This window comes from Ricinus communis, chromosome 1, assembly GCF_019578655.1.
Source record: "Ricinus communis isolate WT05 ecotype wild-type chromosome 1, ASM1957865v1, whole genome shotgun sequence".
NCBI lineage: Eukaryota > Viridiplantae > Streptophyta > Magnoliopsida > Malpighiales > Euphorbiaceae > Ricinus > Ricinus communis.
This window is the reverse complement of record NC_063256.1, coordinates 3,992,596-4,005,787: the sequence shown is the minus strand read 5'-3', so window position 1 is coordinate 4,005,787 and position 13,192 is coordinate 3,992,596. Positions and strand designations below refer to the sequence as shown.

General features: G+C 31.5%; 2 protein-coding genes across 3 annotated transcripts; one reads left to right on the top strand and one right to left on the bottom strand.

Annotated features, from left to right (window-relative positions):
* The first annotated feature begins 3,372 nt into the window (after positions 1-3,372).
* On the top strand, positions 3,373-4,598 carry LOC8281821 (probable calcium-binding protein CML45). The gene has a single exon (XM_002522407.4). It carries the CDS (start codon positions 3,480-3,482, stop codon positions 4,020-4,022), a length of 543 nt encoding a protein of 180 aa, XP_002522453.3. The 5' UTR covers positions 3,373-3,479; the 3' UTR covers positions 4,023-4,598.
* A 3,640-nt stretch (positions 4,599-8,238) lies between these two features.
* On the bottom strand, positions 8,239-12,886 carry LOC8281822 (transcription factor CSA). 2 transcript variants are annotated; one of them, XM_015721291.3, is made up of 4 exons: positions 12,619-12,886; positions 9,918-10,571; positions 9,279-9,776; positions 8,239-8,907 (listed from the first exon to the last, which is right to left on the bottom strand). In XM_015721291.3, exons 2-4 carry the CDS (start codon positions 10,531-10,533, stop codon positions 8,564-8,566), a joined length of 1,458 nt encoding a protein of 485 aa, XP_015576777.2. In that variant the 5' UTR covers positions 10,534-10,571; positions 12,619-12,886; the 3' UTR covers positions 8,239-8,563. The 2 variants fall into 2 exon arrangements, with proteins under 2 accessions (XP_015576777.2, XP_015576776.2); XM_015721290.2 differs by having other exon boundaries at positions 9,918-10,582; positions 12,619-12,885.
* Between the last annotated feature and the right edge of the window lie 306 nt (positions 12,887-13,192).

Here is a 13,192-nt window from a genome sequence, read left to right as displayed (position 1 = left end):
TCTACGTGGGACAGTTTATGCAGACCAAAAGAATACGGTGGCATGGGATTTCAAAAAATCCATGAGTTTAACAAAGCTATGCTAATGAAATAAGCATGGAGGCTGGTGGAGAACCCTGATTTGCTAGTTGGCAAACTTTATAAGGCTAGATATTACCCAAATGGGGACTTTCTATCCTCATTGTTGGGAACAAATCCAAGCTACATATAGGCCAGCTTACAACAAGTGCGGGACCTTATCTGTAAAGGTGTACGATGGAAAATTGGGAAGGGGACGGAGGTTAGTATTGGCCTTCACGAGTGGCTACCTGATGCATCAAATGGCTTTATAGAAACAAACCTGCCAGATGAGTTAAGGCTGCAACCTGTCTGTAGTCTTCTTAAGCCAGGAACATGTGATTGGGATCAGGAGATTTTGAATGATTTATTCTCTGAAAGAGATAAAAACCTTATTAACAGTATTGTTCTTAGTCCTACAGTTGGTACAAATCAGTTGTTCTGGTTTAAAGATCCAAAAGGTAAATTTTCTGTTAAGGATGTGTACCGCGTCCAACAACCCGATTTCTCTGTGTTGTACCCTTCTAATGTTGTTGTTTGGAGAAGATTATGGAAGTTGAATATCGCGGCTAAATGTAAAGTGTTTATGTGGAGAGCTTTAACAAATCGGCTGCCAGTCCGAACGAATTTGGTGATGAGAAAAGTAACTGAGGATAGTAGCTGCCCTTGCTATGTATCTAAGCCGGAAACCATTATGCACATTTTAGTTTTATGTGATGTAACAACTCAGAGCTGGAAATATGTCAATTTGTATCAATTCTTAAGTCAAGTTTCAAATCTGTTAGAAGGTGCCCGATCAGTTTTTGAGCGTTTCGATGATAGTATAGTGGCATCCTTTGTGGTACTCTGGTGGAGTTTATGGACTAACATGAATGATGTTGTGTGGAACGGGAAGAAACTGAGTTGGAGAGCAGTAGCATCTAGAGCTAGTTCTTTTCTTTTCCAATGGGGAAAGGCAAGGAAATTGACGGACTATCATCAGTTAGGGAGGCATTTTGCAGGTGGAGACTATTTATGGCAGAAGCCAGCAACAGGGAAATACAAGCTAAATGTTGATGCCAACTCTAGTGCTGAAAGAGGAAAATCAGGAGCAAGCTTTGTTCTAAGGGACAATGCGGCAGTTTGGATAACAGGTGTCTTAATCATTAGACCATATATTGCCAATCCGGATGTAGCAGAAGCATGGGCACTAAAAGAGGCCCTGTCCTGGATTCATGCGAAAGGGATGGAAGAAGTCCAAATTGAAACTGATTGCCTTCGAAACATTGAGCTGCTAGAGGAAGAGTTGCATCCGAATTCATATTTGCTTTGTTTGCTGAAGGATTGTCAGGATTTGCTTAGAGTTTTAAATAGATGTAATCTTGTTTTTGTTTATGGATCAGCGAATACGGCTGCCCATATGATTTCAAAGGCAACGTGTTCTGCGCATATGTTTGATTAGAAAGCTCTACAGCATTTGAGTTTGTAATGGAAGCACTTTTGAATGATTTAATGAATTAAGATTTTACGAGGTGAAAAAAAAATTAATTAAAACTTCAGATCTCTATATTTAATTAAAATAGAATGATTTTGTATCTCATAATTTATAGTACCTCCTTATTAACTTTTTAATTTATATTCGAATAATATACTTTTAAGATAATAAAAGTACTTTTTCCGGTAAGAAAAGAATTATAATAAAACTTTTTTTTTATTCTTTTATTCAATATTGCCTTAAAAATATTTAAGGATGAAATGAAGCAAAGATCAGTTATCGGAGATAATAAAGATACCCAGAAATGAGGTGGGAATCCATGTGCTTTTCCTTAATGACATATAATTTTTATAAAAAATTTTACCTAGATTGTAATTAAAATGATATATATATATATATATATATATATATAAAAACATATGTACAAATGTTATATATTTTAATAATTGTTATATATTTTTTATTTAAATTTGATAAATATATATATCAATAATGTATTAGTTTGATATAAAAATGGATATATATTAAATCTATATAAAAATTTTGAAAGGTAAATATCATATATAAAAAAATTTTAATTATAGTCAGAATAGAATGTATATGCATATTTCCTTGCGGTGCTATTATACCAATTTCAGGAAATTGCACTTAATTTTAATTTAGTTTCTAAATTTTATTTTTAATTGATAAATTTAAATTCTGTATATTTAATCAACCACTTTGCCTGTAAAAGATAAACGCATATAATTTCTTGCTTTAAATAGATGTTCTTTAGTAGTTATCTTTCTAATTTATCAAAACAAAAATAATAAAATATAATAATCCAATTGAAAGTAAATATAAAATCTACTAATCATTAGTATTTAGTATACTTACTCTTCTCATTGTCCTTATACTTATATGTGACCGAATGGTGATGACTTTCTATATGTGATATAGTTTTATTTCGATTAGTTTTTGGATATAAAAATTGTGAATTTTATGATCTTTTTCTCTCTTCATATTACTAAAAGATGTGGCTAACATAGTGGTAGTATTATCAAATACAAAATCTTATTAAAATAAAAATATAAAATTTTATTAAAAATGAGATTAAAATTATTATTGTCATTAAAATATCTAATCTATCTAAAAGATATTATTTATAAATAATTAATGTTTTGTCATATATTCACTATTTAGTTTTAAATAAAAGAAGCAGGCTAAAAGAAAGTGTTACTTTTCTGGGAACAATAAAAATCACCATCTCGTTTTTTTTAATCATATATATATATATGATTGATAAATTGTATAAATAAATGCATACGTACAGCACAAGTAAATTTTACCTATTATCAAATCACCTCAGACATTCTTAATCTCATCAAGAATAAAAGCTTTCCTCACGTTAAAATTCAATAGTTGGACCTACATTAATCTAGTAGAGCTCTTTCTTTTGTGTGCTCCTAGAGTCTACCTTTGGACGTGTGATAGTTATGGAAAATTCTTATTTAAGTTTATTGTATATATCATAATTAATAGAATAATTATATATATATATTAATTGTAATGAATAATTGATTTATTATTTAAAAAAAATTTCTAACAATTATAGACTAATATAAATATATATGTATATAACGTAATAAATAAAAAAATAGCACTATATCTAAATATTTTATATTTTAATATTATTAGTTTAGTATATAACTCTAGAATTAGCTAAAAAATTTCACAATCATTTTCTTATCATCTAAGTAACATATGTGTGGCCCATCTAATAATTTACAGGAATTTTCCCTGTAGTTTTTCCTCTTTTTTTTCTCCAAATGACAATGTCATGGAAAAAGAAGCCTTTAAGATCGCAACTATAAAGAAAGCTTTTGTTCTTGACTTGATGGATAAGGATATCCTTGTTTTTTTCCTTATATAGAAATCTGCCAGTCTTCTCCTTACTTCCTTTCTTTAACATGGAGAACGTACTAGCAAATACAATCTCAACTTGGCTCATAATTATCCAGTCCGACATGATCAATACTGTTTCTAGTATTCTGTCTGATGTTTTCCTGTTATTCTTTCAACCTTTATCAAACTTTATCCAATCCAAACACAAGACCTGCACACCAAACACAGAAGAAGAGAAGCTTTTCATGAGGAAAGAAGACATAAAGATGGTAATGGAAAGACTAGGAATATTAATAGTTTGTGATTCATCAAATGGGGATAACATGCTTCTGGAAAGGTATGATGGAAGTGAGCTTTCAAGATTGTTTGAGGAAGAGCCTAGCTTGGAGGAGCTGAAAGAAGCCTTTGATATCTTTGATGAGAACAAAGATGGGTTCATAGATAGTTTAGATTTGCAAAAGGTTCTATGCTGTTTAGGTGTCAAAGAAGGACTACAAGTGGAGAAATGTACAAGAATGATCAAGGCAGTTAAAAAGGATGATGATGATGGTGATTTAAAGATTGATCTTCATGAGTTTGTGAGATTTATGGATAAATGTTTTGGTTGAAATCCATCTCTCTCTATATATATATATACACACTATGCATTGCTATATAATTAAGTTGGCATAAACTTTCTTAAAAGACTCAAGATTATATATTTCTGATTTATAATGGAGTGGCTAGCAGAAGTTGTTAGAGATTTGATTTTAGAACTTGTTCAAATACTAGGCCTAAAATACCTAATTGTTAACTTCTCTAGCTTGTTTGATCATAGAATTATATCTTTACAGATCCTGTTTTGATAATTGTTTTCTCTATGAAACTTTGGTTTCATTGCATAAATAGATGCAATACAAGTTTGGATGGTGGGAGAGTTGTGAACCATATATGAGAGATTGGATCCTCGTAAAACTCACTTTTTCACTAATAGAGAAATTTGATGGTCTTTTAGGCTTCATATGCTTAGATAACTCAAGAAATTTTACGGTCCACGGTTTTCCTTAAAATTTATTTTTATGGTTAATTTTTTTTTTTCATGATTGTTTTTTTAAATTTTTCTATTTATACGGTATTTTTTTTTAGAATTTCGTCAATAAAATATCCTTACAAAATATTTTAAAATTTTTTTTAAAAAAATTTATTATTGTAATTTTATTTATTTTTTTATTTTTTTTTTCAGAATCTCGTCAAAAGAATACTAAAAGTACATATATATATATATATATATATATATATATATATATAAGATACTAAAATACACCTATAAGAGACCAAAAGAATATTATTTTTAATTTGTATTACTGGAAACTCAGTTTTTATTTTTTTAGAATTTTATTAAAAATATATATATATAAAAGATACCAAAAATTTATTTATTTTAAACTATATTATTATAAATTTATCTTTTAGAATTTCATTCGAAAAAAATACTAAAAGTATATTTATAAGATACTATTTAACTTGTATTACTGGAAAACCAGAAAGTAAATTTATTATTTTTATTTTATATTTTTATCTTTGGCATTTGTAAATTAAATGATATTACATATTTTTTTATAGCAACTAGTATATTTTGATGATCTGAAAATATGTGTTTTAAAAAATATGCTATAATATATAAAAAAGATATACTAAATATAGTATAAAATATATAGAAATATAATTAAAATAAAATTTTAATATATTTAACGAAATAAAAGTAATACTAAAAAAATATTTAAAAAATATTATAATACAGTTTTAGAAACAATATAAAAATAAAATTGTGCAAAAACGAGTCGTTAAAAAGAAAAATCTAAAAAGAAAATCGTCAAAAACTTTCGTGCCCTTTTCCGTAAACCTGTAAAAGTCCCTCGATAATTTCGGACCAAAACCTTTCCACTAGGCTAAAGTATTAGGTTTGGGCTGAAGCTGTTCTTTTACATGTTTCATGGGCTACTGTTTTTAAGGGTTTTGCACTATTTTGATGCATCTTCTTAAAGAGACTTCCAAGGGGACCTGGCAAGGGCCTCGACCTGTTTCAGAATTTCTTGAAGGATGAAAATAAATTGGCTCATCCATAGACAGTTCGATTCACAATTTAAGATCGAATGGTTCAAAATTGGTTTACTATTATGGTTTAATGAACGATCCAAATCCAATTTATATATCTATAATGACCAACCATAATTAAAGCCAACCGATATAAATAAAATATATCATAAAATATGTTGTATATTACAATTATAGTGACAAGAATATATATTTAGGTTTTACTAGAATAATATTATGGTACTTTACTGTTATAAAATTTATTTTTAATTACAAACAATCAATTGGCCCGTATTATTTTACACAATTTATATAGTCGGTAAATTAATATATGATTTTTAATATTTTTTATATAAATTAAGATTATATAAATGAATCTTATAATTGATTAATAAATAAAAATAATATAGTTAATTAATTGGTAACTAAGGCAACATATAATTAGCTAATTCAGTGTTCGATTATAATAATAAATTACTAAAATTAAAATAATATTCACTCTAGTTTCCAGTTTTACCTTCAACCCCTGCTACAATGGTATTATTATTATTATTACTAGACCACATCAGAGTTGCACTGCAACGAACACCAAGAAACAAAGAGTTAAAGAATTCATGGGCAAAATGGGAGTTTAACTTTATTCTTCTTTTCCCTAATAATGGGTCTGAATGTGAAGAGATTATTGAAGAGAGGTTTGGTGCCGATGGATGAGGTTTCAAGATTGTCTTCAGGAAGAACATCCTAGCAGCTTGGAAGGAATTAAAAAGAAGCATCGGAGGTGCATGTTCCATGAGAACAAAAATTAGGTTTGGACAGATTGGTTTTAGCCATTTTTGTTAAATTTATGATTCTCGATATACTTCTAAAATACGAAAGAGTTAGCCAATAAGCATATCATGGCAATAAATAATAGAAGGTTCATTATTAAGAGCCAGCAATTTTAATTTTGTAGAGATCTAGTCAGCTTGATGATTGTTAACCTTGCCCACCATAACCCGATAATTTAATTACCGCACGTAAATCTTTAATAAAAAGAAAAACACTAAACCTTATAAGTCATATATTATGATGGGTGTTAGAGGAAGAGGAAGGCATGATTAAAATTAAATTGGAAAACTCTATTGGTATTATTTGATTGAAATTCCAATTAATTAATGACCATCCATAATCGGACTACAAAAGAATAGTTTCATTAGCCACATACTTACTTCGATTAAATGGTAAAAGAAATAAAGGGTACAAAAAAGTTGAACCCTGGAATTGTTTTCACTATTATTTTTACCCAACAACCTATAAAATAAAATTGAAAACAAAATGGTAAAAATAGACAGATATAGATATGGAGTTGGCGTGCAGGCGCAAGACAACAGTAGAGCGTGGATAGTGTCACCAATCAGCAGGTAAATAAGGGATCACAGGGTTTCTTGTATCAGCAAAATAACCAAAACGTAATTATTTAAAAAGACAAATATCGAAACAGCTACGCTCCATGTGGGTAGCATGAATTCACAGAAACAAGATTCTGCCGATAGAGAGAGAGAAGGTTATGTCTCAACAGTTTTCCCTAATGCATACACAGACATACATACATACATACATATATTGATGCTGGGATTGTGGTTTTTGTGTGGTGTGTGGGTTTGGTATAATGTTTGTTTCTGTTTACAGAATTTGTGCCTGAATTTTGCAGGCCCATGAGAAAACGATGTTTTTCCTGTTGTTGATTAAAGTTTCAGCTTCTTGTTTCCCTACTACCCTCATCCTCCTCTCTCACTCTGCTACAACATATATATATATATATATATATATATATATGTATTTATTCAAGCGAGATTGCCTTAAATTAATACAAAAGACATCCTCCAGGCACCTGTACTCGCATGAATTCGACCAACAGCACCCTCGACTTCACAATTCGTGCAAGTACAGGCGTCTACTAGGGATCTATTGTTCCAATAGCGACCTCTTTGTATGATTTTGCATTGGGGCCTCGAGATGCATGAATCTTATTTGTTAACCAATGTTGAACAGAAATTTTTTACTTGTACCTAATATATATACTACGAAATATATATTTTGTATTTTAATGTTAAATAATTGATATATATTTTATCATTTAAAATAAATAGTTATTTATTAATAAATTATCGTTTTAATTCAAGAACTTCCATCCTATTCCCTTGCACAAATCTTTACTTGTTTTCTTTTCCTTCCTGTTGGGAATCAATGCTGCTTTATTTATTTATTATTTTAGACAAGTGATTACCATATAAAGCATCTCAAAAAGATTATTTAATTTCAGTTTAATGAAATTAAAAAGGTTAGTTTTCTTATGTACAAATGATACTATAAATTCTTTTACTGAAGTGACATTGTAAGATATTTTAAGTGTTAACTATTCATATTAGTTTTATTATATTCATCAACTCATCCCTTATTGTATAATTTATAACTATTGAATTTTTAATAAAAGAATTTAATATTAATTAAAACTTAAAACTAGAATTTTAGCTTTTAGTAGTAATATTTATATTAATAAATGAATAGCATTTTTCACTATTAATTGTTGGTCTAACAATTAAAATAGTAAATTATAATTCAAGACTGATAAAAAAAAGGAAAAATAATTAAATATCATAAACTAATGATCATTAATGATTTTATTCAGAAGATAATTACTTTTACTTAAAATAGTTAAAACTTAAAATGTAGAGATATGAGAAAATAATATACATTGCAGCAGTGGCAGAATGATATAACACAAGTGAGAATAATCAAAGTATTTTATTTGTTTCCCTATAGATAGGGGTTACAAGAAAAGAGATGGAGAGACATGACATCAACCTGCTGATGCAGATTTTATCTAAACATCATCACCGTACTTTAAAAATAAAAAGTGAAAATCCTTTTTCCTTCTCTTTTTCTTTTACTTCTGCCTCCAATGGCCTCTCAGTTTGATCTTGGATAACATCCACATTCATGATGATCTTCAGTTTCTGTGGAAAATAAAAGAAAAGTAAAAATAAAAACCCTTTTCAGCTTCCCTTGCACTTCGAACTTCAACTTAAAGTTCCCTTCAAGTGGCTCCTACTCCAAGAAAGTCAATAAATGGTGGTGGAATAGCCTCAAAATGCTTCTCTGCAGCAGCCACTGATGATGAAGAAGGTGAAACTTCATTAGCAGCTGAAACTTCATTAGCAGCTGAAACCTGAGGATTTGCTGTTGTTGTCGTTGATGCTGTGGAATCTGAGAAATAATAAGGGTTTTGATAGTTTGATGACTGTTGCATTGCCATTATATATGATGGGTAGTGTTGCTGTTGCTGTTGGGGATAGAAACCAGAAATGTGGGGTTCATCACTTGGCCTATCGCAAGATCTCGTCTGACTGAACATGCCCATCACGTCATTGCTCTTGGGACCTGAAAACATAAAACACTAAACCAATCACAAAGATTGCAAAAAGAAATGTTGTTAATAAGCTTAAGAACAATGGCACTTGAACAATTTATTGAAGCAACACAAAAAAAGTAAGGAAGAAGACAAGGCAAAGGGTTGTCTCAGTCAATGAAGCAAAAGGACCATTATATGATCAGTTCAATAGCGAAAGTGAGTGAAGAAAAGAGGAGGAGAAAAGAAAAAAAAGTGAACTTGGTTTCCATAAAAGAAACCAATGAGGAAACAGCACTGAAACCCAAATGCACAAATTCATGAATAACAACATCAATAACAACAAAAGCACAATGGAATGAGAGGAAAAGATATCAAGGATTATAAGGATGCATATACGCACCAGAAAAGAAATCATAAGGTGTCTGATGGGCACAAAACCCAGTAAGAGGAGCTTGGATGTTTGACACTGCTTCACCACCACTGCCGAAGCCGCCGCCGCCATTGAACGTTGAAATTGGGTAAGGAGATAAATTGGTTAGCCCTCCACCGTTGAGGATATTGAGACAGTACGGCGGCGGCGGTTGCGGTGGTTCTTGTATTGTGCTTGGATCTCCACAGACAAAGCTTGAAGTTTCATCAGCTCTCCTGTAGACTGATTGACTTAGTTTTCTTCTCCTATAAGCACTAGATTGTTCTCTATATTTTCTAGCCATGATAACATGCCAATGATTCTTGACTGCATTATCAGTTCTCCCAGGAAAAAGCCTAGCTATCATGGCCCATTTGTTACCATAAAGTCTATGAGCTTGCATTAGCCTTTCTTCTTCTTCTTCAGTGAAAGCTCTTCTATTTATTCTTGGATCCAACTGGTTAAACCATCTCAATCTACAGCTTTTACCTTCAATTTATAAATTTAACATTTACAATAACAAGAACAATAATAACCATAGTAAAACCCCCCAAACAAAAGAAATAGAGAAAAGGCAATAGTGGAACAAAGAACTGAAATTAATAAGTTCGGAAGATATATTTATTTTACCTGATCTGCCTTCTAACTTCTCAGCTATAAGGTTCCAGTTTTGAGGGCCATAAAGAGCGACAAGTTCTTTAAGCTTAGTATCTTCTGCAGGTCTCCAATGTCCCCTTGCACAGAGCTTTGATTGCCCACTGCTGCTATCTGTTTCTTTCCCACTACTACTGTTCATGTTCTCATTATTATTAGGGTTCTCTTCTTCGTGATCATTTGAGCAGTTTCCATTATTATGATTTATAGTCTCATTGTTCTCTCCGAACCCATCACTACAATCGTCAGAAACCCCCTTGCCCTCCAAAACACCATTATGATCACTACTCATAAAAGGAAAACTACCCCAAGTAGTGGCGGAACCTCTTGCATTTCCCATCTCAGACTGTGTTCCGAGTCCATAGTTATTGGGACTAAGAGAGAGTGAACCAATGTCTGCAAAAACCATACCGGCAGCAGAAGAAGAAGAAGAAGGAGACGAAGACGAGGATGAAGATGATGACGAAGACGAAGACGAAGACGAAGAGGCGTTGTAGCAAATAATGGTAGTTGCAGCAGCAGTAGTAGCAGTGATGAGGCCATTTGTGTGTTTGTCTAATGTTGCATCATAAATAACACACTTGTTAGCCATGTCTTCATTTCATTTTCTTCTCCTCTTTCTGACAGATGCTGTTATACAACTGTTACAAAGTCATACTCTCTCTGAAACTCAAAAAAATATTAGAAAGAAGCAAAAGCTTTGACAGAGATATTGAACAAGAAAGAGGGAGATAAGAAAAGAGAGAGAAAGAATAAATTCTTTTTAAAAAAAAAAAAAGAACTTGCAGTGGGAAGAGAGAGACCTAAAATGCAAATAGCGAAATCTGATACACTTCATTAACAGAGACCTACACTCGCTAGAGAGAAAGAGAGAGATAGAGACATAGAGAAAAGAGTAATAGAATAGAATAGAATTAGATAGAGAAGAGAAGACTGTAGAGAAAAGAGCTCATTCAAAGTAGTTAACCATACTGACTGAGTCCTGACCCTTTCTTTCTATATACCAAAAGAATTTTTTATTTATTTTTCTTTTCCTCTTTTTGTTTCTGTTAATTTATTTCATTTTTTAAATAAAATAAAATAAAATCATTCACATATCGTTGTTGTTATAGTTAATATGGCTTCTGGATCAGGTACAAAACTCGAAATTTAACAGGGTTGAGCATAACTTGACCATTACTAAGCTAAAATTTATTACTTCATTAGTTTGGTGTATTATTGTTGTTTATACTATCATTGTTCTTTTTCTATGTTCAGTTTTGGATTATATGATCACACACGTGTGAGGAAGAAGGTGTGTGCATGTGTAAATTATTAAAATACTGTTGAAGGTTCTTAGGCTGTCTCTCTCAAAATTGACAAGAGAGACTAAAATGTTCAAGTGTTGCTGGGTTGTGCTTGTACAGGTCGTAGACACCTTTCTTTTCAATGGGGCAGAAAAAATAGAGCGCTTTGACATAACAGCATCCTGTCAATACACCAGTAAATAACCTAGCCCACCTCTCCTCTTCTCTTTATTCCCAAGTCCCAACCCAACCCAATCCAAACCCCCCCGCTTTCTCCTTGCTTCTCCCTCTCAATCTCCATCAGTCTTTTTTTTTTTTTCCTTTCTTTTTTCTCTTTTTAACCTGGGTTTCAGGTTAACCACCTGAAGTTGACCCTACAAACAAACCCATTTACTATATTTCCATATTCATGTGTCCCTTCTTTCACAAACCAATTATAACAGTCCAAAATAAAGGCTATTTGCTTTTTTAACGTCATCAATCTTTCTTTGAAGTTTTAAATCCCCATTCTGTGTATAATATCTCACTCTGTCTCTTTCATGGAGTATATATATAGTCTTATATATATGTGACCACCAAATCTTGTGTTTGTGTATGCTAGATTTTAAAGAAAACCAACGCATGTACTTTTCTTTATTGTTATTTGCGGTCCTGTCTTATTTCGTGTACTAAACTTTGCTTAGTGTGCTTATTTGAGATGCTTAAAGATTTTAAGTACATTTGATAGTAATTTCCTCTTTGACTTGATCAGAGCTAGGACCTACCTAATGACATTTTTTCTTCAGTAAAAAAATAAGCTCCTTCCATAAACTTAGTTGAGTCTGTTGATGTCTCCTTTCTGTAGAAGAAAGAAATTCTATGGATAATCTGCAGTGACTTTGGAAAAAAGAAAAGGAGAGGGAGAGAGAGAGAGAAGGAAGTTTGCTTAAAGAAATGTTGATAAGTCAGATCACACAGTTCTCCAAGGGGTTTATATAGATATATCTGCACATTCTAAATAAACCCCAATTAGACCAGTTAAAAGCAGGAGCACATTTCCATGTAAGGAATGTCCTTTGGACTGCACTTTACCCATCATCTCCTAAAACGTTAACTCAAAAACATACAAAAAAAGGAACACCAAATATATCTTTTTAAAAAATGGGTTTATTTATTTTTTAAATAATTATTGTTTTTGGTTCACAATTCTCTCTCTCTCCCTCTCAATCTCAGAGGAACCCAGTGAGGGACGTGTCATTTATTGTAGGTTACAGTGTTAACAGGAATGTACTATACTTTGCTGAGAAATTAAGAACTGAGCTACACTCAGCTTCAGTCAAAAAACTTTGAAAAACCAGACTTATTATGGAAACAGACCAAAGTAAAAGACACTAAATAATTGAAAAACTCACCATTTCCAGTTACTTCCAACCTCTATAACCTCTCTTCAGGGTCCCATGCCAAAGAAAGCATGTTTCTATGTCATTCACTACTCTTCTTCTTCCCCTCCTGGACTGGCCCTCTCTGCTTCTAACTGTGTTCTCTCTCTCACTCTCTGCTTTGATCTTACCAAATATCATTTATTACATTTTATAAGCATGTGAACTTGTTTAGGAGATAGGATCAATTGGGCTGTTTTGATGTCATCATGACCTAAACTAGAGGCCTCTCTCACATTGGGAACTTGCAAAAGAAAACCTCATCATTATTTCTCTGGCTGGTTTATCTATAAATATATGAAAAATATATATATATCTCATCATAGTGGCAGATCCAAGTTGAAGTTCATTAAATCAAATAATGTGTTTAACTATATAAGTTGTCATTTAAAACGATTCAAGGAGGCATTAACTTTCTGGTGTTATAACACAAATTAAGTTGATGAAAGATTTGTTGTTTGTAGCTAGCTTTGGGAGGTTGTTGGTACTAACTACTCATTAATTATAATTCTGTTTCTTTATCTGAATGTGTAATCCATCATTAGTT